The 27665-nt window shown below is 37.1% G+C and overlaps 1 protein-coding gene across 7 annotated transcripts in view; it reads right to left on the bottom strand.

Annotated features, from left to right (window-relative positions):
• Positions 1-27665, bottom strand: part of RAD51B (RAD51 paralog B) — a 909884-nt gene that overhangs the window by 843831 nt on the left and 38388 nt on the right. For all 7 annotated transcript variants that reach the window (XM_063697920.1, XM_055362180.2, XM_031001916.3 and 4 more), the window contains 2 exons: positions 8484-8603; positions 7268-7451 (listed from right to left, as the gene is read on the bottom strand). In XM_063697920.1, coding sequence (XP_063553990.1) covers positions 7268-7451; positions 8484-8603 — 304 coding nt within the window. The remainder of the gene's footprint in view (positions 1-7267; positions 7452-8483; positions 8604-27665) is intronic.

Genomic DNA, 27665 nt, shown 5'->3' with positions numbered 1-27665 from the left:
TTATTCATCTTTATTATCCCATTGTTCCTAGCATGGAGTTTTGGACACAAGTGCTGTAGGTGGAATCGAAAAGGAAAGACAAAAAGAGTCTGAGATCCAAAAAATAAGTGTAAGTGAACCAGAGAAAGGAGGGTTCAGGCAGTAACAGCATCTACCAATAAGACAGACAGAGGGGGATACAATAGTGAATAAGACATGATTCTTCCTTCTGAGGCACTTGCAGCCTTGTTAAAAAATATTTTAGGAGGAAAGAGATAAAATACACCAGGCATCTGGAATGAGGTAACTAGTAAAATTAATAATTAAAGGCTACTTTTTACTGAATATGCCAAACATTGTGAAGAACATTACAGACATTATCTCATTTAATACTCACAGCCCTATGAGTCAGATATTGTTATCCTCATTTTTCAAACATGGAAACGAAAGGTTAGAGCTGGGATAAATACTTATTCAAGGTCATAAAATTAGCAAATAGTGGAGCTAAGATTCAAACCAACGTCTAACTCCAAAGCCAGTACTTTTGGCCTCCAGGAACCAAGATGATGGCAATGAAGGTGGTAGAAAGTAATCAGATACTGAATGTATTTCGAAAGCGGAGCCAAGAGGATGTGCTGAAAGATGAAGAGCAGGGTTTAAACTGAAGAGGTATTAGATAATATGTATGGGACCAGATGACTAAATAGAAGAGAACCAGTGCATCAAAATCAAGTCCCCTTCTCCAAATACAGCCAGTGCCATTTCTTTATGACTACCCAGAGCCAACTTCTACTCATAAAACCCGCCCTACTCTCCTTTTCATTTATTTATTTATTTTTATTTATTTATTTATTTATTTTGAGACAGGGTCTTGCTCTGTCGCCCAGGCTGGAATGCAGTGGCATGTTCATAGCTCATTGCAGCCTTGAACTCCTGGGTTCAAGCCATCCTCCCACCCTAGCCTCCCAAGTAGCTGTGACTATAGGTGTGTAGCACCACACCCAGCTAATTGTTTTGTGTGTGTGTGTGAGAAGATGAGGTCTTGCTATGTTGCACAGTCTGGTCTCTAGCTCCTGGCCAAGTGATCCTCCTGCCTTAGCTTCCCAAATGCTGGGATTTCAGGTGTGATCCAGCACACCTGACCTCCTTTTGTTTTTTTAACTTTTTATTTTGAAACAATTTTAGATTTACCAAAAAGTTGCAGAAAGGGTAGAGTTCCCAAATGCCCTTCACCCAGCTTCTCCTAATATCACCATCTTACATACCGTAATACAATTATCAAAGCCAATGTATTAAGATTGATGCCAATACTATTAACTACAATACATCTTGCCAGTTTTGAGCAATTACAAATTAAGCTGCCATAGATACTCTTGTACATATCTATTAGCACCCCTGCATGTCAAGGTTCCCCATGATTACCTTCTGGCTCAATGATTTACTAGAAGGACTCACAGGACTCAGAAAAGCTGTTATATTCACAGTTATGGCTTATTACAGAAAAAGGATACAGATCAAAATGAGCAAACAGAAAAGGAGCACAAGCAAAGTCCAGGAGAAACCAGGTGCAAGATTCCAGGTGTCCTCTCCCAGTGGAGTTGCATGCATGTGCTTAATTGTCCTAGCAACAATGTGTGACAACACATGCAAAGTAATGTCAACCAGGAAAGTTCACTCAAGCCTTAATGTCCAGCATTTCTATTGAGGGTCAGTCACTAGGCATGCAATGCCTGCATGCAAATGACCTCAGCTATTTAGATTGTAGTCCCCAGATCCCCAGAGAAAAATAGGCTTCACCATAAATCACACTGTTTGCATAAACAATCTGATCAAACCAGTACCTGTGGCTCAAGTCCTCAGGCATATAACACTCTTACTAGGCAGAGTATTCCCAGGGCCCAGCACTCATCTCCCAGGAGCCAGGCAAGGGCAGTCCTGAAAAGAGGCCTTTTTTGGGAATGGCTGGATATGAGTAACCCATGCTAGCTGAATTAACCCTTGCCTCCATAACCTATGAATCCATTTCTGGGCTAACCCATTCATTGTAACAGTGGCACAATATAATATTGTATGGATATATCAACATTAATTTAGCCAATCACCTACTTACTAACTTTTAAGTTGTTTCTAGGTTTTTGCTAGAAACAATAAAAACAAAGTTTCAGAAGTCATAAAGAGCTACATAAAAGAAAGATACACTTTTTCTAGAATTATTTTCACTAACTGATAAAGGTTTAGTCTAGACTGTGAGTTTCAGGGACCTGAATGAACATAGGATAGGTTTAAGAACAATCTGATTTCAAATGTGAGTGAGCCAACAGTAAGCATTTACGGAAAAGAAAAATCCTGTAAAGGACTTTTCTTACCTCAGAAGTCCTGTGGTGCTTGTTTTCAGTAAAAATATGAAAGTAATAAGAGTAAACCAAAAATTACATTTCTAGAAAAGTGATACAACAATGTTACACACAGCAAAACAGGACTGCAGTTTTAATGGCATATCTATGTCTACATCAAGGGTCTAGGATTCCTACTTTACAATCAGAGTGACTTCATCAGGCTTTCACAAAAGTGACAGTTCTGAATATTTATGTTTAAGATAAAAATAAATGTCGAATTTGGGTACATACATTCTTTTTCCTCTTATATCACCAGTTATAAACACAATATTCCCAATTTATAATTAATAAAACCTTAATTATTTTAAATGAAGTGGCCTAGTTTCTTATTTTTCTATTTTGAATATTTATTAGTATCTAAGACAAGGTATAATCCTACATAAATTAAACCCACTTGGCATAATGGAACAGCTCATGGTGTAAAATAAATAAATAAATAAATAAATAAATAAATCCAGGCCCACATGAAGTTCACCATTAAAAACAGAAAAAAAAAATTTATGCTTGTCTCAAATAATAATAAAAAATTTAACCTTGTTATATGTCCACTTTAAAACCAGAACAAATTCTTTACATTTGTTAATGATTTAAAACTGTCTTTAAAATAGCAAAATTAAAAATGCACATATTTTGATTCATTTTTCTAAGCAGCTTTAAACATAAAAATAATCATTAATATTCCAAAAACCTTGATAAGCAATAAATTAGAGCAATGGATATTCTCAAAAGGCATGTAATCAAGAACACAGATGGCCACAGAAAAACGGATTATAAGCACATCTTAGTAAAATAATTTGGATTTTAACAACAACTTTCAATGAAAATAAGGCATTTCCCTCTTAAAATATTTAATAATATATCCAAATTTATCTCCATATACCTCTTTTGTAAATAGTGTTAACTGGTACTCCTCCCCTTACACCAGAAAACGTGTACAATATCAAGAAATGAAGGAAGTAGAAGAAGATTAAGGGGAGACAAAAAAGTTCAATATTATTCATATAACAACTGAAATTGATTTGTTGAATTCTCTGAAAAAGTAAAAATGTAGACCTTGGAAATACCAGTAAAAAGCATTTCCAAAGAATTTTCAAAAGGTGAAAGTCCTGTTATCTAAGCAATGCATTTTCATTCTCTTTTATTCCAACAACTTATAAAACTCTGGAATGAAAAATAAATAAAAAGAATACAACTAAGATGGCATACTACAAAGGTCAATTTAAAAACAAAAACATAAGAATTTCAGCAGCAAGCATAAAAAAATTCAAATTATGTTTTAAAAGATAAAGAAAAATATTCCAATGAATGTAAATATGACATACATATGGTAAGACTATTTTCATAAACCTTAATTGTACTTTCATTAGCTGTTACCTCCTAAATATTAGTTATCCACAGTGCTAGGTCCTGGAAATCAGAGAAACAGAAAATATAATCCTGTCATTAAGAAGTTTACACTCTGGGGACTGTTGTGGGGTGGGGGGAGGGTGGAGGGATAGCACTGGGAGATATACCTAATGCTAGATGACGAGTTAGTGGGTGCAGCGCACCAGCATGGCACATGTATACATACGTAACTAACCTGCACATTGTGCACATGTACCCTAAAACTTAAAGTATAATAATAATAAATAAATAAAAAGAAGTTTACAGTCCACCATAATTCTGTATGTCTCAGAAAAAAAGAAAATTCTGCTGTGGAAAAAAAAAAAATCCCCAAACTGGCAGCTAAAAGATCTCTCATTCCACCCACTGTTTGTCCTTTCCTATGCTGAGTGTCCTGGAGCAAATCAGGTCACTTTTCGGACTCATTGTCATCTGTAAAATGAAGGGACCAAACTAAATTTTCTTTAAGGTCCTTTCTGGCAAAAACATCCTATTATTTTAATCTGATACATAATTTACAATACGTATAATAACTATTCTGTACGTGGTAATTAGAAGTCAATGATAAAGTCAACATAAATAGCCATAACCACAATTTATTTTATAAAGCAGTATTTAAATTTTTTTCGGTTACTTTTATCAAGTATCTCTAAACAGCTTCACAGCCTACTGTTTTTTCAATACTAATGTGAACACTTTAAAAAGACAAAGGTTCCGCATCTTCCATCCCAATGGCAGAGTATCATCACTTACACCTCCTCCATAAACTTCAGGAGAAAAGATTCTACCAGACTTCTACTAGAACTGTTTCTCAAAACTGCAGTCTGAACATATTCAAAGGTCTATAAAATTCTCTGCGAAAATTTTTTAATTTTATGTTTTCATTTCAGTGATAGCCTCAAATTATTAGTAAAGCCATCTTATAATTGAAAACTTCTGAAAGATATTAATACATCTGTTTTCAATCAAGTGATATCGATTAATTCCTCTTTAATTCTCAGGGACTAACGTAGAAAAAAGCAACAGCATACTTAAAACTTAAATGCATTCATGCGCACATGAGGGCCAAATGATGTCACCCTTCCCAAAAGACGAAGGTTTTCTAGTACTAGTTCAAATAGAGAAAGAGGGGGAAAAGCTGAATAATCACATTTTATATATATATATATTTTTTTTATATATATATTTTATTTTTATATATTTATATTTATATATTTCAAGACAATCTGTGAGATAAGCTTATATATATAGCAAGCAATAATTTAATTTAGCAAATTATCATATATAACATATTAAATTAACATAATTAATTTGAACAGTACTATGGTGCCTGTTCAAAGTACAGTATAAATGTGTAAAAGTTCATGATTTCCTTTTTTTTTTTTTTAATTAAATCTCGGACCTGTGTGAGAGATTTTCCATTTAAATGTATCAATTTAGCTAGGAAAATTCCAACATTTTCTAAAGGAAATATTTTTCAAAATCCTTTTAAAACCAATCTTACAATCTTAATTGTCACAAAAAACAGATATCACAGTTATATAAGTACATAGTATAATCTGCATTTATCTCTAAATAGAGAAACAAAGCCAAAGGCACAGAAATGGGATATTCAGTATCTATTTTTTCAGAGGGTTCTATTAAAAACAAAGAAAAGCAGTGCCCCTTTCTCACTTGGGAAAATAAATCACCTTAGGAAAAACTGAAAAGCATTAGCCTACAGTTACTACTTAAAAGCAAACAAACACAGCATTTAAAAAGTGAATTTTATTTTGCATGGAATTAAGTCAAGCAACAGTATGAATTAATAATAAAATAAGAATATATAGTCATCCCCCTGTATCCATGGGGGATTGGTTCCAGGACTCCTCTGCAGATACCATAATCCATGGATGCTCAAGTCCCTCATATAAAATGGTGCAGTGTTTGCACATAATCTATGTACATTCTCTTGTATACTTTAAATCAACTTTACATTACTTATAATACCCAATACAATGTACATGCTATGTAAATCTCTGCTTAACTATAGGGAATCATGACAAGAAAAGTCTGTACATGTTCAGTACAAAGACAACAATCCTTTTCTTTTTTTTCAAATATATATATATATTTTTAGAGAGAGGGTCTCACTCTGTCTCCCAGGCTGAAGTGCAGTGACATGAACATGGCTCAATGCAACCTCAACCTCCTGCGCCCAAATGATCCTCCCATCTCAGCCTCTTGAGTAGCTGAGACTGCAGGGGCACACTACCACACCCATTGCTTTTTCAAATATCTCCTATCTTTAGTTGGTTGAATCCATGGATGCAGAACCCACAGATACAGAGGGCCAACTATATATATAAATTTCTATTCAATCAAGTATCTTTATACAGTATTTCAAAGTTCCCTTATTCTCCTTGATTAGGAAAAATATAAATTTGAATTTATCATTTTAACCAACTACAATAAAATATAAAAGATGAACCTCACCCAAGACAAACTTAACAGCACTTGACTTTAATTCAAAATATAAACTAAAAAGCCATTAAAGTATGCAGAACTTTTTGAATGTCATATTTTCTCCCTTGACTTCTTCCTTGGTTTTATAAACCTCAAAGGCTGTGTGGTAGTTTATATTATTTATACATATTCTTTATGTTGCAAAGATCCAAGATTTTAATTTTCCAAAAACAAATCTAAAAATTATAAAATCATAACCAAATTTTATCTCAGTTTAAGGAACTATCTTTTCTTGAGATGAAGCATGACTAAAATTGAGAAGCCTGAATGTTGATGAGGCTGTGGAACAACGACTAAAACTCCCTGACACACTGCAGATGGGAGTGTAACTTAGTACACACTTATGTCTTGCAGGTTACACATCACAAGCCCTTGCAATATCCTGTCATCTTCAGATTTCTGATCATAATGCCCGCTACAAAAAGCCATGCCACAAATAATCTTTCAAGGTTTTCTTACTGACACTTTCATTACTATCATTCCAACATCTCTTAATGGTTGACCTCTGACCATTTGAAGCAAACCAAATCCTATTGTACACAAAACAGCACTGAACACAATAACACAGTATCTAAACCTAAAATACTTAGAACAAAACTAACAACAACTGCAGTATTTTTTGTAATTATATAGAAATAGATCTAGGCAATTTCATGAAGTTTTACTACTTTATATTTACTGCAATGTGAGAAATGTGATACAAAGCACACACAAAGAGTAAACAATGAGAAGGAAGAAAAGGAGGGACTATAGGAACTTTTAAAAACATCATTTAAATCTACTCCAGACTCAAATTATTAAAAGAATAAAATAATCTCAGCAGATGAGCTAATTTAAGATGATGGTGATGTTTGCTATAGCAATTAGACTGTGCTACCTTTAAAAAGTCATCTGTTTTACATTTTCCTCTAATTTTATTATTTGATACCATAAGTCAGTGAATGTAATATAAAAGAAACAAAAGAAAGGAAAAGAAAAATGAGAAAAAAAGAAAAACTTACTGGGATTGAAAACTCCTCAGCCAAATACTTCAAGGAGGATGCCTCTCTTGCCAAGAACTTGTTTCTTTCTTTGAGATTGCCTTGAAGTTGTGCATCAAACTCCTTTCTGACCACAGAAGCAACAGAGTCAAGAATCACAAGTTTAATTCCTTTTGAGATAATTTCTTCTTCCAAAGATTCAATCCTATAAAAGAAGAATTTATAAAATAGTCAATAAATTTAAGATAAAATAAATAAATAAAGGTATTGCAAAGGCTAAGCAACTTAAAAACAATAACAAACTATTCTTTCCTAAGTTACAGTAATGATTTGCAAGAATTCAGTAAACCTAACTTGTAGACATATCATACTTTTCTGGAAACAGAGCAAACTGTTTCTGTGTAGTTTCAGAACTCCTTGATTCTCCTAAGATAATGTTAACGCTCCAATTCTGGGGTAAAACTACTTGTGGTAGCCAGTCTGCAAAATGGCCCCCACTTACTCCCTCCTCTTGGTATTTTGCATCCTTGTATAGGTCCCTCCCACAGTGTGCCAGACTTGATCTGTGTGACCACAAGCATATGACAAAATCATGGTACCTTATTTCTGAGTGTGGGTTATAAAAGACTACAGCTTCCATCTTGGGTACTCTTTCACTTGCCCAGTCTCTCAGGTCACTTACTCTGAGGGAAGCAACTTGCTATGTTGTGATTTATGGAGAGGCCCAGATGGTAAGGAACAAAGGTCTCTTGCCCACTGCCAGCAAGAAACAGAGGCCTTCCAACAACTATATTAGGGAGCTTGGAAGCAGGTACTCCAGCTCCAGTCAAGCCTTAAGATAACTGCAGCCCTAGCCACCAGCTTGAATATAACCTCTTGAGCGACATTGAGCCAGAAACACCCAGCTAAGCTACTCCCAGGCACTTAACCCTCAGAAACTATGTGAAATAATATGTATTTGCTGTTTTAAGCTACTGAACTGTGAGACAATTTGTTAATGAAATAATAGATAAATACACCACTTAATTAATTAAATATAAAACATTTTATTCATTTAATTTTTTTTGTTTTTCAAGAAAGACTTCAACCAAAAGGCTATAACAAAGAAGAACACTGAAAAAGTTACTCCACATAATTCTAACCTATAAACAGTTTTTTCACTTAGAAGCTGAAACATAAAAGATAAAACATAAACCTTCAACGCATTACTAAAAAATCAAAATCTAAAGCAGCATACCTTTGTAGAACTTCATCACAGGTGAGTTCCCGATAAAGATGAACTTTACTACTTGTCAAAAGTAACTTTTCTTCAGTGTTAAAATATCTGGGAAAACGGGATTCTGCTATCTCAACCAGTCTGTGGGTGAAAAAAATAGCACAAACGAAAACAGTCAATTCTATTTAAAGCCACATTGCTGAATCTCTAATTAATTTTACTTGAGAAACTCCTAAGCCTTATCAATAGAGCAGGTATAAGCAAAATGGCTTAATATACAGGTTTAGAATTAAGCTCTCTTTTGTAAGCACTAACAGATGTTAGCAGTCAGAGCATGCAACCAGCAAGGGCTGTTGGATCTCATCTAATCTTGAGCAAACAACAATGTCTCTTGAGATTTATCTTTCTGGGATTAAATATGTTTTTTGTAAGTGATATTTAGAGTAGCAGCTATAAGACATGTTTACTAAATAAGAATGCTTTCATTTTCTTGAATGAAATAAGTATATTTGAACAAATATGGTATATTGTATTATAATAGATATCAGTAAGTCTTCATGTCTCATTCCAGAAAAATACACTTTCTCAATTGAAACAATTCATGCAAATTAATGCTATGCAATAATTCCTTGGTAAACAGAAAATTATGGCCCAAATAAATTAATGTTCCAATACTTTCTTAGTAAACAAAAAATGATTTTCTAAACACTGAATTCTGGCCTCAAAGCCAGTTTAATACATGCAATAAGCCAAACACAAGAGAGTGACAAGTTAAAATGCCATCATTCATATTATAAGATATGGAAAGCATTACTAGAAATTTCTCATATTTATGGTTAAAAATGTTAAAAATATAAGTCTTTGAGTTTAACCATCTCATTTCATTTTAAATGTTTTGAGTTTAACCATCACATTTCATTTTAAATGAAATGACATTTTATCAGCCCTAGTACTTAGCCATCCCAGGGGAACTGGGAGGAGAGGCTGTAAACTCGAAAACCATCCTATATTTTGTGTTCCATTTAGAGACTCAAAAGTACAAAAGAACAGTGTTTTCATTTCTAAATAGTTAGAGTTCTGAGAATAGGCTGGGAACTTTAAAAAGATAACCAAAACAAGTCCTTACATTTGCTATGATCAGAAATAAAAGAGAAAAACCCCAAACAGGAAAAGAGAAGAGAGAACTTCAACAACTGTTTTTAAGTATATTTTTGAACAATTTGAAAAGAAAAATATACATAGCTAAGTTGAACAGGAAGAGGAAAAAATACTTCATGAATAAGGAATAGTACCAAAAGAGGTGTGAAGAGTGAGAATAAAATGGATCAAATAACCATCCAGGAAAAGAGCTTAAGAGAGGCACAGAGATTGAAATGGAAGAAGGAAATGAGGTAAGTGAGGAAATCAAGAAATGAGATGGCATTGGCACAGGCAGAGCAGCCAAATCCTGAGGGTTTGGGGGAAAAGCATAAATTTTTGATTAGGGAAACCATTTGCTGAGTTTAGTGCTGGTCAGAGAAGTCAGCTAAAAATCTCTGGCACTTAGAACCTACCAGTTTTTAACAGGATAGGTCTGGCAACATCTTCTAGAAACATGGAAATTTTTCAAAATTTGAATGCCCAGTTGATTAGGAACCAGATTGAGAGTACCTAGCTCATTAGCAACAAGAACTGAACAGCTGACAATTTTCTGGATTTCCACTAGTGGCTTCAGTAGTGAAAGGCTCTGGAACTTATTGCTGCTTTGCCATTGCTGAAGCCCTCACAAAAGGAATGGTGATCAATGGATAGACATGAACAACCTTTGTTCACAGTTACCACGCTAAATAACTGTATTAAATGGATCATTTACACACCAATATGCTGTAATTTTGTTTCTCTAAATGTTTTTTATTTTATAATAAACATCTAAAAATATATAAATCAAAAACCAAATATAAATGCAGTATTCGACATGCCTCACATTCATCCTAGTAACTTCTTGTGACAATCTTCATTGCAAAGATCTTTTTTGTTTAGGGCAAAAAACAGAAAATAACCTATCATTTGCTCCCAGACATTAATTACATAAAGTTTGAAAATAATGCCATCTAGTGGATATCTGTTTATAAAAAGCATTCTTTTCAAAATGAGCACTAAGATCCATTCATTCAACAAATATTTATTGAGGACCTACTATATGCCAGGCACTGTTCTGGGTGCTGAGAATATGGCAATGAACAACCACCACTACCAAAAGAAAAAGAAAAGCCCTTCCCTCATGGGGTTTAAATTCTACTGAGGAAGACAAACAAATAAATATATATTATATATGAGGTAATAAGGCTGTAGAGGAAAATGAAGCAGCATGAGAGAATAGAATGTGACAGGTGGGGCTAGCGCTATTTTATATTTTATGTCAGGTGAACTGACAAAGCCTTATTAATAAGGTGACATTTGAGCAAAAGCTTAAAAGAGATAAGAAAATGAACCATGTGGATACCCTGTGAAACAGCACACAAGAATAGAGAATTATAACAAGTGCAAAAGCTTACATGTGGAAAGATGCCTGGTGTGTCTGAGAAACAACAAAGAGACTAAAGTATCTGGAACACAGGGAGTAAGAGGGAGAATAAAAGAAAACAAAGAGCTAGCCAAGGCCAAGATCACATAAGACTTTTTTTTTTTTTTTTTTACATAAGACCTTTAGGTCTGTGGGGTTTGTTTTTTGTTTTTTTTTTTTTTTTTTTTGCTAAAGTCGTATTTTTTTTTTTTTTTAGCTTTTATTTAGCAAAATAGGAAGCCTAGAAGCAGGAACAACATGATCTGACTTCTTTTTTTAAAAGGACTGCTCTAACTGCCCAATGGAGAAGAGGCTTGGGCAAGAATGAAAGCAAGGAGATCAGCTAGCACAGATAAGAGCTGGTAGTGACCAGTTAAGAGCTGGTAGTGACCTCACCCAGGGAAGTAACAGGTCAAGTGATGAGAAGTAACTAGACTCAAGATATAGTTCAAAAGAGGAGCTGAAAGAATTTCTTGGCCGGGCGCGGTGGCTCACGCCTGCAATCCCAGCATCCTGGAAGGCCAAGGCAGGCAGATCACCTGAGGTCAGGAGTTCAAGACCAGCCTGGCCAACATGGCAAAACCCCGTCTCTACTAAAAATACAAAAATTAGCCAGGTGTGATGACGGGCGCCTGTAATCCCAGCTACTCGGGAGGCTGAAGCAAGAGAATCGCTTGAATCTGGGAGATGGAGGTTGCAGTGAGCCAAGATCACGCCACTGCACTCAGCCTAGGCAACAGAGTGAGGCTCCATCTCAAAAAAAAAAAAGAAAGAATTTCTTGACTAATTGGGTGAGTGTCTAGAAGAATGGAATCACAACTTTATTGAAGCAGAAAAGACAAGATTCAGATAAAGGTTTTGGTTATTGGTGTTATTTGCATGTTTTATTTCCTTCATGGGGGAATCAAAAATGCAGTTTTGGACATATCAGGAAATCCATGTATGTAAACCTATCCAAGTTCCATGTCATTACGCAAATGAATATGAATCTGAAGTTCATGGGAAAGCTCAGAATTCAGATATCAATAGGAGTTACAGCCTATAAAAGATTTTAAAGATCATAAGACTAGATGATATTAGGGATTGAGTACAGATATAGAAGAGAAAAGGTCCTAGGACTGAGTTCTGGGATTCCCCAAAGCCTAGAAGTTAAAATGATGAGGAGGATCCAGCAAAAGGGACTGAGAGGAGGAGGTGACCAAGAAGGTAGGTGTAAAAGAAGAGAGAATGGTTCCAAGAAGCCAAGTGGGCTGGGCATGGTGGCTCACGCCTATAATCCCAACACTTTAGGAGGCCAAGGCAGGAGGATCTCTTGAGCCCAGAAGTTTAAGACCAACCAGGGCAACATACCAAAACCTTATCTGTACTAAAAATTAAAAAATTAGCTGGGCATGGTGGCATATGCCTGTGGTCCCAGCTACTCGAGAGGCTGAGGTGAGAGGATTGCTTGAGTCTGAGGGGTCAAAGCTGCAGTGAACCATGATAGAACCACTGTACTCCAGCCTGGGTGACAGAGTTAGGTGAGAACCTGTCTAAAAAAATAAAAAGTCAAGGGAAGAAAGCTTTTCAAGAAAAAGAGAGTGATCAACTCTTTCGAATGCTGCTATTGGGTTGGATAAAATTTTTTAAATCAGTTGCATTATACAGCTGGGAACTTAAGCCTGGATAGAGTGAACTCAAGAGAGAATGAAAGAAGGGATTTCCACTTTAACCCACAAAGGATTAACTAGTACACGAATTGCACTAAAATAATAAGTAGAAAATCAGACAGAATACATGAAATAAGAGTTTTCAGGTACTGAACAATAGAAAGCTTGAGACTGTAATCCTTGAGAGAAAGGAAACAAACACAATGAGCTTACAATCACCTCAGTTTGCTCCAGAGGCAGTTTCCAGGCTGCAACACAAGAAAGGGAAAGCAAACAGAGCCTGGTAGACAACCTGAGTTGAGGAGATGGGGATCGGAGTTTGGGAAAGCTAAGGTGGCTAGAACTTATGGGGCAGAGTACCAGAGAGGAAGCAGGTGTGCAGAGTGAGCACTGCAAAGATCTGCAGAGAGGGCCACTTGAGAACTAATCTGCACATGTGTGAAGGGAAACTACCTGAGGTTGAGGAAAGAACCACCAGAAAGTATCAGACTGAACACTTCCTAGTGCCCACACAGGGTGAGAACAGTTCGGGTTTACATAAGATGAAGAATAAAGAGACCTTATTATACACTGGGCATTGGGCAGAATTTCCAGAAGGATTTTACCTTAGTAGTAAAGCTAAATAAGTTTCAGAATAAAAAACCACAGTCATGTGCTGCATAACGACATTTCAGTCAATGATGCATCACTTATACAACAGTGGTCCCATAAGCTTATATAGTATATTTTTACAATACCTTTCCTTTGTTTAGATACACAAATACTTACCATTGTGTTGTAATTGCCTATTCAATACAGTAACATGCTGTACACGTTCACAGCCTAGAAGCAATAGGCTATACCATATAGTCTAGGTGCGCAGTAGGCTATACCATCTAGGTTCATGTAAGTACACTGTATGGTGTTCATACAACAATGAAATTGCCTAACAATGCATTTCTCAGAACATATCCCAATTGTTAAGCAAAGCATGACTGTACCTGGGATGTTTCCATAACAACACAGAAAAGCAACCTGCAAAAGGATCAAACTAATACTAAAATGTACCTTAAAACAAAACCTAACACTCTTTAAAGACATATGTTAAAATCCAGCACCCACCAACAACGTAAAATTTACAATGTTTAACATCAAATTGAAAAATTACCAGACAAGTAAAGGAAGAGGAAAAGATCCATTACCAGGAGAAAAATCAGTCAATAAAAACAGATTTAAAAAATTATATATATGATGGCATTCATGGATAAAAACCTCAAAACGGCTATTATTAATCTTCTACATTTGCTCAAGGAGGTAAATAAAGCAGGGGTTGTCAAACTGTGCACTATGGCCCATTGCCTGTTTTTGTCAATAGAGTTTTATTAGAACACAGACATATTTTTAATATTCTGTTTGACAAAATAGAGGCACTTCTACTACATTCTGAAGTACAACCATTGTCTCAAGGAAAAACATCTGTACAATTGGGCTCTCAGACTAAGAAGTCACTTTTTCCATGGGAGACCATTTTTACTTGAAAGAATGATTGATAGATAAGTTATGGTTTTTCTGACTTAAGTATTTGGTAGACGTTTTCTCAAAATGAGCAAAGTAAGCCCGACACTTCAAGAAAAACAAGTGGCAATATTTATTGCCAATGATAAAATTCAAGCTTTTAATGAAAAATCAGATTCCTAAAAAACTTACATCTGCTACCATGAGTTTGACTGCATCCCAATACTTAAATACTTTTTGTTCAGATCAGTGGAGATACTAATGAAATTTTTTTATATTGAGTAATAAAATGTGTCAACATTTAGAACTCCATAAGACAGTGAACCAATATTTTCTGAGTGATAAATGCATAATATTACAAAATCATGCATAGGTAAATATCCACTAAGAGCCTAAGACAGATGAATAGATTTTAATGTAACTGTAGAAAAAATGCAATAATATGGTTTCAGATTCTATATCACAACTAACCTCTAAGCAACTATTACTCAATTCCTGGTGTAGTATCAAAGAAGCATATCTTTAATTATCTGAAGAGACTATTAAAATATTCCTCCCTTTCCAACTATAACCAGTATAAGGCCAGATCTTCATATCTCAACCAAAACAACAGATTGCAACTGACTGAATGCAGAAGCAGATATTAGAATCAGGCTGTCTTCTATTAAGTCAGACACTAAAGAGATTTGCAAAAACATAAAACAATGCCACTCTTTTCTCACTTTTTTTAGTCAAAAATGTATTTATTTTCCATAAAAAATACATGTAAAGGCCAGGTGCAGTGGCTCACATCTGTAGTCCCAGCTACTCAGGAGGCTGAGGCAGGAGGCTCTCTTAAGTCCGGGAGCTGGAGGTTACAGTGAACTATGATCATGTCACTGCACTCCAGCCTGGGTGACAGAGCGAGGCCCTGTCTCTTAAAAAAAAAAAAAAAAACAAACAAACAAAAAATATATGACGGTCAGTTTTGTGTCAACTTGGCTAGTCCGCAGTCTCCTGGTATTCAATCAATCACTAATCTATGCATTGTTATGAAAGGATTTTGTAGATGTCATTAATGTCCATAAACAGATGACTTTAAGTACTAGAGATTATCCTACATAATCTGGGTGGGCTAATTCAATCACTTGAAAAGCCTTAACAGCAGAACTGAGACTTCCTTTAAAAAGATGAAATTCCACCTATGGACTACAGCTTAGGCCCTTGCCTGAGAGTTCTAGCCTGCCCTTTCCAACAGCCTGCCCTATGGATTTCAGACAACTCCACATCTGCATATGCCAATTCTTTGCAATAACTCTCTTAATATATGTTCTACTGGTTCTACTTTTCTAATGGAGCCCTGTTTGGTACAATATGCTAACATGTAATGGCCAGGCACAGTGGCTCACGCCTGTAATCCCAGGACTTTGGGAGGCCGAGATGAACAGATCACTTGAGGTCAGGAGTTCGAGACCAGCCTGGCCAACATGGCGAAACCCCGTCTTTAATTTAAAAATTCAAAAATTAGCCAGGCATGGTGGCAGGCACACTGGTGGGCACCTGTAATTGCAACTATTCGGGAGGCTGAGTAAGGAGAATCGCTTGAACCCGGGAAGTGGAGGTTATAGTGAAACAAGATCACACCACTGCACTCAAGCCTGGCGACAGTGAGACTCCATCTCAAAAACAAAAACAAACACACAAAAAAACACACACCATGTAATGGACTTACTGCATAATAGATAATAGTTAAATATTCTTTAAATTTTCCAGTTTAAATTCTTAATATGATAAATATCAATTGATATAATCCACCTAAAGAGTTTAAGGGCCCTGAAAATTAAAACTTTAAAAACTACAGCCATAAAGCAAAATCTGAAAGATCAACCACCAAAGAAATCATAGATAACAAAAGACAGCATAACCAAAGTTGAAAGATAAATTATAGAATTATAGCCTAGGAAAAAAAATCATATAAACATAAATATCCATAATACACAAAGTATTTATATATATCAATAAGAAGAAATGGACAAAGTATATTTCTAGGTAATTTGCCAAAGAAATATAAATGGACAATGAATATATGAAAAGATGTTGGTTCACAATTCTTAAAACAATGAGCTATCACTTTTTTCCCATAAGTATGACAAAATTAAAGAAACTAAAAACAGTGATGAAGGCTCTCAAAGTACTATTGGTTGAGATACAATTATGTACAATATTTCTAGAGGAGAATGTGGCAGTTTATACAAAAATTTAAAATATATCCTTAATGGATTTCTGATGGATTAAAGATATTGACATAAAAGATAAAACTATATTAGGAAAAAACTGTAAGACAATATCTTGATAATTAATAGTGGGGGAGAACTTGTTAATTAAGATCTGAAAACCAATACCATTAGGCAACAACTTCAAATTTACAAATTTCGGGCCAGTCACGGTGGCTCATGCTTGGAATTCAAGCACTTTGGGAGGCGGAAGCAGGAGGGCTGCCTGAGCCCAGGAGTTCGAGACCAGTTTGGGCAAGATGGTGAGACCCCAGCTCTACAAAAAAATTTTTTTAATTAGCCAGGCGTGGTAGCACACGTCTACAGTCCCAGCTATTTGGGAGGCTAAAGCAAGGGGATCCCTTGTACCCAGTAAGTCGAGACAGCAGTGAGCTATGATTGTGCCACTGCACTCTAGCCTGAGTGAAACCTCGTCTCTAATAAATTTTTTTAAATTATAAATTTCTCTTCAATAAAGGACACTACAAAGATGACAGATAACAGAGCAGGAGGAGATATTTTCAATGTGTAAAACTGACAAACAATATCTAGAAGACACACAAAAAGCTTCTGCAAGTCAAGAATAAAAAGACTGGAAGCCCAATGGGAAATGGGATAAAGATAGATTCATAGACAGAATGCCCAAATGTCAAACAGGTATTATTGAATGAATGAGTGAAAACACTACTTGGATCCTTTCTCGGAGTCAATCATTTTTTCCAACCACAGTTCAGTGGAAAGAGGATATGCGTTCACCTCTCAGCTATCTTACTAGCCATATGATCTTGGGCAAATCACATGGTTTCTGAGTCCCATTTTGCTTATTTCTAAAATGAAGATCATAATACCCCATTCCTTATCTGACAGTGCTGCTGTATGCATCAACTGAGATGAATGTCAATTATATCATGCTGCAAAATGCTCTAATTTATAAAATATTATTTATAGCATTATCAGTCTTAATGACCCTCACATTACAGAATGGCTAGCATTCCTGGACCACATCTATTTATTACTGTAAAAAAAAAAATTTCTTCTTGCACCCCCCTACAAATTCCCAAAGTACCTACTAAAGGGGAAACTGTCTGCCTTACTCCCTCAACTGATAACTACTAATTTATAAAATGGAGGTAGTACCATTCTAAAGGGCCATGCTGTCAGAAAAGCTACCTTTATACTCTTAGTCCATCAAACCCCAAAACAATATCCCTGAAAACCTATTAAGAGCTTTATTTCTAAAATCTCCTTCCTCCCTGGATGAATCATTTGCATATCAATTGCTAGTGGAGATGTCCTGAGGTAAAACACCACCAACTTCCCAACTTCCCCTTCCATATCATCTAACTTAGCCTAACCCTACATCCACTCTCAATGTCCCACTGCCCAGAACCACTCATTTCTGATAGACAAATAATGCTAACTATCAATCCCACAATCAAAGGATTTACTGTGGTAGAATGCCTCAGAAAATGGTTAGAAGTGCTCCTCTTTTAAAAGAAAAAGAAGTTCTAGGCCACATTTTAGTTTTTCTTTTGCCATCAAATCTCACCTTGCAAGTGACTATCTATGCCTTAATTTGGACCTGATAGCTACAATGCACTTTAAAGATTCCAATTCCGGAAAGAGTTATCTGCTCATGGATACAGATAGACTTCTTTTGTAATCAGTTCCAGAATCAAAAGGCATAAGTCAATTAAGGAGCAAAACCCTGTACAAAATTATTAGTTCCCTATGTGACTTCATAGCTCTTATATAAAAGGAAAAATAAAAGCTTTTCATTAGTGACCACATGCCAACTTGAAATAAAACATATGCTTAATGTAAAAAGTTTTCCAAAATCCTAGTCAAAATATAGCATCATAAATGTGCTAAAATGTAGGCTTATTGCTTCTCAAAGCTTCTTGTACATACGTACTATATCTCTGTTCATTCATTCAATATGTATCACTGAATATAATGATATGAATCTATTAATTCATTACAGATTCCAGAATATTCCAAACCTTTGTTACAGTAATAAGTACTTATGACTAATTCTACTTTCTATCTGAGAAACTTTTCAGGATCTCCCTCCCCACTAATTCACCTAGATTCACAAATGATAAGGCAGCTGGAACTGAACTGAGGAAAACCTACCCAGTGTCATGAAACCATCTCAAAAAAATGATTAAGAGGGAATTTATCTCCCCTATTGTTTCTTTCTGGGTCAAAGATTCCAAATTTATACCAACAAGCAAATATGTCAATATGTCAATGGTCTTAAGACCACACTGGTATTACCTTCAGAATCAGCCTGAGTCATGGCTGGCCACTACCACTCCCTGCTATGCCTCCAATTTTATATACAAATCCAGAAAGAATGACACTCTAAATACAGCTGTATGGCACATAATAATGGGGATATGTACTGAGAAATGTGTCATTAGGCAATTTCACTATTGTGCGAACATCATAAAGTGTACTTCTACAAACCTAGATAGTATAGCCTACTACACACTGAGGCTATATTGTATAGCCTATTGCTCCTAGGCTACAAACCTGTGCAGAGTGTTACTGTACTGAATATTGTAGGCAATTGTAACACAGTGACAAATATCTTTGTATCTAAACTTTAATAAGATACAGAAAAATTATGGTATTATAATCTTATGCAACCACCATCTTATATGCAATCCATCCTCGACTGAAATGTTGTTATGTAGCACATGACTGTAGTTTGCTAGGTATTAAAGATAACTATCTGTGGGGAACTTGGCACCCTGAGAGGTGACATGCACACCAAATACAGCAGCTTCCTCAGATCTAAGCTTAGCCATTGCTCCCACACACTACCAATACAAGTACCTCTCCTTTGTATAGTAAGTTATAATATTTACAATTTCACATTTTAGTGATTATTTGATTAATGTCTTCCTCCCTTGCTGGACTAATTGTCTTCCCAATTTTCAAAGCTTTTCTGATTTCATTACAACTCAGGAATATCCACTTCCACCTCCTAAAATTCCAGTCCTATATCCTACCACCTCAGGTTCCCACCTTCCAGAGTCCTGGCTCTCATCTCTTACTTCCCTACATCCCTCAGTTTTTCTCACATGCTTATTGATCCCCTCCAATTTGCAGTTCTAAGACCCAACTTTATTTTCCTTTATCCATTGTATTTCTCCAAAAGCATTATTTCAATACTTCTATTACTATTTGCCATCCATATTACCTTCATTTTTTATTCTTAACCCACAGTTCCATCTTTTTGTAACTGTCTCTAATACGGACAATATATTGTTAATTCAGTTCATGTAAACTGGAATTCTCATGGTTGCCAAAATTTTCATAGACTAGAATATGGGGATGGGTCACTGGATTAATCTATTTATCTACATTCTCAAGGTATATACAAGCATATGGTGCCTAAGACTATATGAGATCTTAAGCAGAAGTCCAGTAGGTTAAAAAAAAACAAACAAAAAAACAGCAGATCTTCTCTGGATCAATCAGAAGAGGATCTAGATCTTTGCCTGAATAGCATTCCCCTCTCCCCAAGGCAGTCCCTGTAACTCAGTCTGGTTAGTGCCAGGCTACACAATTATCTAATTCAAGGGTGTCCACCTTTGATATCCTTGGGCCTCAGAGGAAGAAAAAGAATTGTCTAGGGCCACATATAAAATACACTAACACTAATGATAGCTGATGGGCTTTAAAAAAAAAAAATCACAAAAAAAGTCATAACGCTTTAAGAAAGTTTATGAATTTGTTGGGCCACATTCAAAGCCATCCTGGGCTGTATGCGGCCCACGGGCTGCGGGTTCGACAAACCTGTTAAAATTGTTAAATAGTCTGGAGATACAATTGCAGTCTATGATGAACAAGCATGATTAACAACTATTTTAGATTACTATCTTCTAAAAGACATGTAAAATAAATTGGTTAGTGCATTGCTTCTAAAAATAGAACTGACCTTTCCAAAGTGCTTTTAAGTATATCATCTCCTGGGTTTTCTTCTTGTTTTCTTTAATACATTTTATTTTTTTAATTTATTTATTTATTATTATTATACTTTAAGTTTTAGGGTACATGTGCACAATGTGCAGGTTAGTTACATATGTATACATGTGCCATGCTGGTGCGCTGCACCCACTAACTCATCATCTAGCATTAGGTATATCTCCCAATGCTATCCCTCCCCCCTCCCCCCACCCCACAACAGTCCCCAGAGTGTGATGTTCCCCTTCCTGTGTCCATGTGTTCTCATTGTTCAATTCCCACCTATGAGTGAGAATATGCAGTGTCTGGTTTTTTGTTCTTGCAATAGTTTACTGAGAATGATGATTTCCAATTTCAACCATGTCCCTACAAAGGACATGAACTCATCATTTTTTATGGCTGCATAGTATTCCATGGTGTATATGTGCCACATTTTCTTAATCCAGTCTATCACTGTTGGACATTTGGGTTGGTTCCAAGTCTTTGCTATTGTGAATAATGCCGCAATAAACATACGTGTGCATGTGTCTTTATAGCAGCATGATTTATAGTCCTTTGGGTATATACCCAGTAATGGGATGGCTGGGTCAAATGGTATTTCTAGTTCTAGATCCCTGAGGAATCACCACACTGACTTCCACAATGGTTGAACAGTTTACAGTCCCACCAACAGTGTAAAAGTGTTCCTATTTCTCCACATCCTCTCCAGCACCTATTGTTTCCTGACTTTTTAATGATTGCCATTCTAACTGGTGTGAGATGGTATCTCACTGTGGTTTTGATTTGCAATTCTCTGATGGCCAGTGATGGTGAGCATTTTTTCATGTGTTTTTTGGCTGCATAAATGTCTCCTTTTGAGAAGTGTCTGTTCATGTCCTTCACCCACTTTTTGATGGGGTTGTTTGTTTTTTTCTTGTAAATTTGTTTGAGTTCATTGTAGATTCTGGATATTAGCCCTTTGTCAGACGAGTAGGTTGTGAAAATTTTCTCCCATTTTGTAGGTTGCCTGTTCACTCTGATGGTAGTTTCTTTTGCTGTGCAGACGCTCTTTAGTTTAATTAGATCCCATTTGTCAATTTTGGCTTTTGTGGCCATTGCTTTTGGTGTTTTAGACATGAAGTCCTTGCCCATGCCTATGTCCTGAATGGTAATGCCTAGGTTTTCTTCTAGGGTTTTTATGGTTTTAGGTCTTACATTTCAGTCTTTAATCCATCTTGAATTAATTTTTGTATAAGGTGTAAGGAAGGGATCCAGTTTCAGCTTTCTACATATGGCTAGCCAGTTTTCCCAGCACCATTTATTAAATAGGGAATCTTTCCCCATTGCTTGTTTTTCTCAGGTTTGTCAAAGATCAGATAGTTGTAGATATGCGGCATTATTTCTGAGGGCTCTGTTCTGTTCCATTGATCTATATCTCTGTTTTGGTACCAGTACCATGCTGTTTTGGTTACTGTAGCTTTGTAGTATAGTTTGAAGTCAGGTAGTGTGATGCCTCCAGCTTTGTTCTTTTGGCTCAGGATTGACTTGGCAATGCGGGCTCTTTTTTGGTTCCATATGAACTTTAAAGTAGTTTTTTCCAATTCTGTGAAGAAAGTCATTGGTAGGTTGATGGGGATGGCATTGAATCTGTAAATTACCTTGGACAGTATGGCCATTTTCACGATATTGATTCTTCCTACCCATGAGCATGGAATGTTCTTCCATTTGTTTGTATCCTCTTTTATTTCATTGAGCAGTGGTTTGTAGTTCTCCTTGAAGAGGTCCTTCACATGCCTTGTAAGTTGGATTCCTAGGTATTTTATTCTCTTTGAAGCAATTGTGAATGGGAGTTCACTCATGATTTGGCTCTCTGTTTGTCTGTTGTTGGTGTATAAGAATGCTTGTGATTTTTGTACATTGATTTTGTATCCTGAGACTTTGCTGAAGTTGCTTATCAGCTTAAGGAGATTTTGGGCTGAGACAATGGGGTTTTCTAGATATACAATCATGTCGTCTGCAAAGAGGGACAATTTGACTTCCTCTTTTCCTAACTGAATACCCTTTATTTCCTTCTCCTGCCTAATTGCCCTGGCCAGAACTTCCAACACTATGTTGAATAGGAGTGGTGAGAGAGGGCATCCCTGTCTTGTGCCAGTTTTCAAAGGGAATGTTTCCAGTTTTTGCCCATTCAGTATGATATTGGCTGTGGGTTTGTCATAGATAGCTCTTATTATTTTGAAATACGTCCCATCAATATCTAATTTATTGAGAGTTTTTAGCATGAAGGGCTGTTGAATTTTGTCAAAGGCCTCTTCTGCATCTATTGAGATAATCATGTGGTTTTTGTCTTTGGTTCTGTTTATATGCTGGATTACATTTATTGATTTGCGTATATTGAACCAGCCTTGCATCCCAGGGATGAAGCCCACTTGATCATGGTGGATAAGCTTTTTGATGTGCTGCTGGATTCAGTTTGCCAGTATTTTATTGAGGATTTTTGCATCAGTGTTCATCAAGGATATTGGTCTAAAATTCTCTTTTTTGGTTGTGTCTCTGCCCGGCTTTGGTATCAGGATGATGCTGGCCTCATAAAATGAATTAGGGAGGATTCCCTCTTTTTCTATTGATTGGAATAGTTTCAGAAGGAATGGTACCAGTTCCTCCTTGTACCTCTGGTAGAATTCGGCTGTGAATCCATCTGGTCCTGGACTCTTTTTGGTTGGTAAGCTATTGATTATTGCCACAATTTCAGATCCTGTTATTGGTCTATTCAGAGATTCAACTTCTTCCTGGTTTAGTCTTGGGAGAGTGTATGTGTCCAGAAATTTATCCATTTCTTCTAGATTTTCTAGTTTATTTGCGTAGAGATGTTTGTAGTATTCTCTGATGGTAGTTTGTATTTCTGTGGGATCGGTGGTGATATCCCCTTTATCATTTTTTATTGTGTCTGTTTGAGTCTTCTCTCTTTTTTTATTAGTCTTGCTAGCGGTCTATCAATTTTGTTGATCCTTTCAAAAAACCAGCTCCTGGATTCATTAATTTTTTGAAGGGTTTTTTGTGTCTCTATTTCCTTCAGTTCTGCTCTGATTTTAGTTATTTCTTGCCTTCTGCTAGCTTTTGAACGTGTTTGCTCTTGCTTTTCTAGTTCCTTTAATTGTGATGTTAGGCTGTCAGTTTTGGATCTTTCCTGCTTTCTCTTGTGGACATTTAGTGCTATAAATCTCCCTCTACACACTGCTTTGAATGCGTCCCAGAGATTCTGGTATGTTGTGTCTTTGTTCTCGTTGGTTTCAAAGAACATCTTTATTTCTGCCTTCATTTCGTTATGTACCCAGTAGTCATTCAGGAGCAGGTTGTTCAGTTTCCATGTAGTTGAGCGGTTTTGAGTGAGATTCTTAATCCTGAGTTCTAGTTTGATTGCACTGTGGTCTGAGAGATAGTTTGTTATAATTTCTGTTCTTTTACATTTACTGAGGAGAGCTTTACTTCCAAGTATGTGGTCAATTTTGGAATAGGTGTGGTGTGGTGCTGAAAAAAATGTATATTCTGTTGATTTGGGGTGGAGAGTTCTGTAGATGTCTATTAGGTCCGCTTGGTGCAGAGATGAGTTCAATTCCTGGGTATCCTTGTTGACTTTCTGTCTCGTTGATCTGTCTAATGTTGACAGTGGGGTGTTAAAGTCTCCCATTATTAATGTGTGGAAGTCTAAGTCTCTCTGTAGGTCACTCAGGACTTGCTTTATGAATCTGGGTGCTCCTGTATTGGGTGCATATATATTTAGGATAGTTAGCTCTTCTTGTTGAATTGATCCCTTTACCATTATGTAATGGCCTTCTTTGTCTCTTTTGATCTTTGTTGGTTGAAAGTCTGTTTTATCAGAGACTAGGATTGCAACCCCTGCCTTTTTTTGTTTTCCATTTGCTTGGTAGATCTTCCTCCATCCTTTTATTTTGAGCCTATGTGTGTCTCTGCACGTGAGATGGGTTTCCTGAATACAGCACACTGATGGGTCTTGACTCTTTATCCAATTTGCCAGTCTGTGTCTTTTAATTGGAGCATTTAGTCCATTTACATTTAAAGTTAATATTGTTATGTGTGAATTTGATCCTGTCATTATGATGTTAGCTGGTTATTTTGCTCGTTAGTTGATGCAGTTTCTTCCTAGTCTCGATGGTCTTTACATTTTGGCATGATTTTGCATCGGCTGGTACCGGTTGTTCCTTTCCATGTTTAGCGCTTCCTTCAGGAGCTCTTTTAGGGCAGGCCTGGTGGTGACAAAATCTCTCAGCATTTGCTTGTCTGTAAAGTATTTTATTTCTCCTTCACTTATGAAGCTTAGTTTGGCTGGATATGAAATTCTGGGTTGAAAATTCTTTTCTTTAAGAATGTTGAATATTGGCCCCCACTCTCTTCTGGCTTGTAGAGTTTCTGCCGAGAGATCTGCTGTCAGTCTGATGGGCTTCCCTTTGAGGGTAACCCGACCTTTCTCTCTGGCTGCCCTTAACATTTTTTCCTTCATTTCAACTTTGGTGAATCTGACAATTATGTGTCTTGGAGTTGCTCTTCTTGAGGAGTATCTTTGTGGCGTTCTCTGTATTTCCTGAATCTGAATGTTGGCTTGCCTTGCTAGATTGGGGAAGTTCTCCTGGATAATATCCTGCAGAGTATTTTCCAACTTGGTTCCATTCTCCCCGTCACTTTCAGGTACACCAATCAGACGTAGATTTGGTCTTTTCACATAGTCCCATATTTCTTGGAGGCTTTGCTCGTTTCTTTTTATTCTTTTTTCTCTAAACGTCCCTTCTCGCTTCATTTCATTCATTTCATCTTCCATCGCTGATACCCTTTCTTCCAGTTGATCGCATCGGCTCCTGAGGCTTCTGCATTCTTCACATAGTTCTCGAGCCTTGGTTTTCAGCTCCATCAGCTCTTTAAGCACTTCTTTGTCTTGGTTATTCTAGTTATACATTCTTCTAAATTTTTTTTCAAAGTTTTCAACTTCTTTGCCTTTGGTTTGAATGTCCTCCCATAGCTCGGAGTAATTTGATCGTCTGAAGCCTTCTTCTCTCAGCTCGTCAAAGTCATTCTCCATCCAGCTTTGTTCCGTTGCTGGTGAGGAACTGTGTTCCTTTGGAGGAGGAGAGTCGCTCTGCTTTTTAGAGTTTCCAGTTTTTCTGCTCTGTTTTTTCCCCATCTTTGTGGTTTTATCTACTTTTGGTCTTTGATGATGGTGATGTACAGATGGATTTTTGGTGTGGATGTCCTTTCTGTTTGTTAGTTTTCCTTCTAACAGACAGGACCCTCAGCTGCAGGTCTGCTGGAGTACCCGGCCGTGTGAGGTGTCAGTCTGCCCCTGCTGAGGGGTGCCTCCCAGTTAGGCTGCTCGGGGGTCAGGGGTCAGGGACCCACTTGAGGAGGCAGTCTGCCCGTTCTCAGATCTCCAGCTGCGTGCTGGGAGAACCACTGCTCTCTTCAAAGCTGTCAGACAGGGACATCTAAGTCTGCAGAGGTTACTGCTGTCTTTTTGTTTGTCTGTGCCCTGCCCCCAGAGGTGGAGCCTACAGAGGCAGGCAGGCCTCCTTGAGCTGTGGTGGGCTCCACCCAGTTCGAGCTTCCCAGCTGCTTTGTTTACCTAAGCAAGCCTGGGCAATGGCGGGTGCCCCTCCCCAAGCCTCGCTGCCGCCTTGCAGTTTGATCTCAGACTGCCATGCTAGCAATCAGTGAGACTCCGTGGGCGTAGGACCCTCCGAGCCAGGTGCGGGATATAATCTCCTGATGCTCTGTTTTTTAAGCCCGTCGGAAAAGCGCAGTATTTGGGTGGGAGTGACCTGATTTTCCAGGTGCCGTCTGTCACCCCTTTCTTTGACTGGGAAAGGGAACTCCCTGACCCCTTGCGCTTCCCGAGTGAGGCAATGCCTCGCCCTGCTTTGGCTCGCGCGTGGTGCGCACACCCACTGACCTGCGCCCACTGTCTGGCACTCCCTAGTGAGATGAACCTGGTACCTCAGATGGAAATGCAGAAATCACCCGTCTTCTGCGTGGCTCATAATGGGAGCTATAGACCAGAGCTGTTCCTATTCGGCCGTCTTGGCTCCTCCCTCTTTAACACATTTTAAACTTAAGTAGTTTGTATTTATTCCTCCTTTGATTTCTCTCTCCTTCTTAGTAAAACGATATCTAGATATTTATAGGAAGAAATTATTTTCAACTTTTTCTCACTTACCCTAAATTCTATATATGTGAATCCTTTAATCCTTCATCATATTAATCCTTTAAACACTTTCTCATTTGTGCTGGTTAGCCGGCTAGCTTTGTAAGCACAAAGTGGAGACAATGTGAACACATACAGAGCTACAACATAGTCCTTTTTACGTCTCATATTTCCCTGCCTTACCTCTTCTCTAAGTCCAGAAACAGCTGGGGCTGGGACAGAAACTGTTAATTACCAATGCAATATCCATTTCCACTTCTTCCTCGCTATGAGAGCCCCAGTTTTATTCAGGCAGCAATATTAACCAGACAACTCATCATGATTGTTACGACGATCTTCTCCCCTCACTTTCCCAGCCTCTTTTTACATGTAGAGGTGACTCAGTGAGAAATCTACCAGAGGACTACATGCAACAAAAAGGAAATCCACAGATGGGAGGAGGCAGATATTATGAATAAAAGTACACTTTCCTGATAAAAGATATAGTTGGCCCTTTTCCTTCACACTGACTTGAGCACAGAATGAATCCAATGTCTGAAAATGTACATGCCCTAGGTTTTTCTGTCATCACTGAGACCTGAGTGACCCAGTGCCAGCAACCACCTACTCAGGTCTTGTTATATGAGAGAAATAAACCTCTTTTTGTTTAAGCTACTGTTCTTTGGATACTCAGTTATCTGCAGCAGTAAGCTTTCCTAACCGATTGACCAACCTTTCCTGATAATTCCAAATAGGGGTTAAGCTGTCCTGTAACAGAATGAATGAAATGTGATCAGACACTACAGGGCCAGTTCCATTCTATGACCCACCATGACAAACTAGAAGGTAGTATAAGAATGCCAAATCTGGCATATATATCAAAGAGCATTCATATTTTTTATTCTACTTGGCCCTATCACCAGACCTCAAAATCCATTCCATGTGTGAGCCAGATGATCACTCATTTTAAGCCTTGTGGAGAATGGAATAAAAAACCAAATACAATATAAAGTTCAACCCCTATTCTCAAATGACCTTCATAAGAGCTCCTTGTGAACTATGCAACGTAATTCCAACAAAGGAGCTAAAATATTACCTCTTCATTTTCCAACCTGCCTC

Source organism: Gorilla gorilla, chromosome 15 (assembly GCF_029281585.2).
Source record: "Gorilla gorilla gorilla isolate KB3781 chromosome 15, NHGRI_mGorGor1-v2.1_pri, whole genome shotgun sequence".
NCBI lineage: Eukaryota > Metazoa > Chordata > Mammalia > Primates > Hominidae > Gorilla > Gorilla gorilla.
Note: the sequence above shows the minus strand (reverse complement) of the source record. Positions and strands in the feature narration are given on the sequence as shown.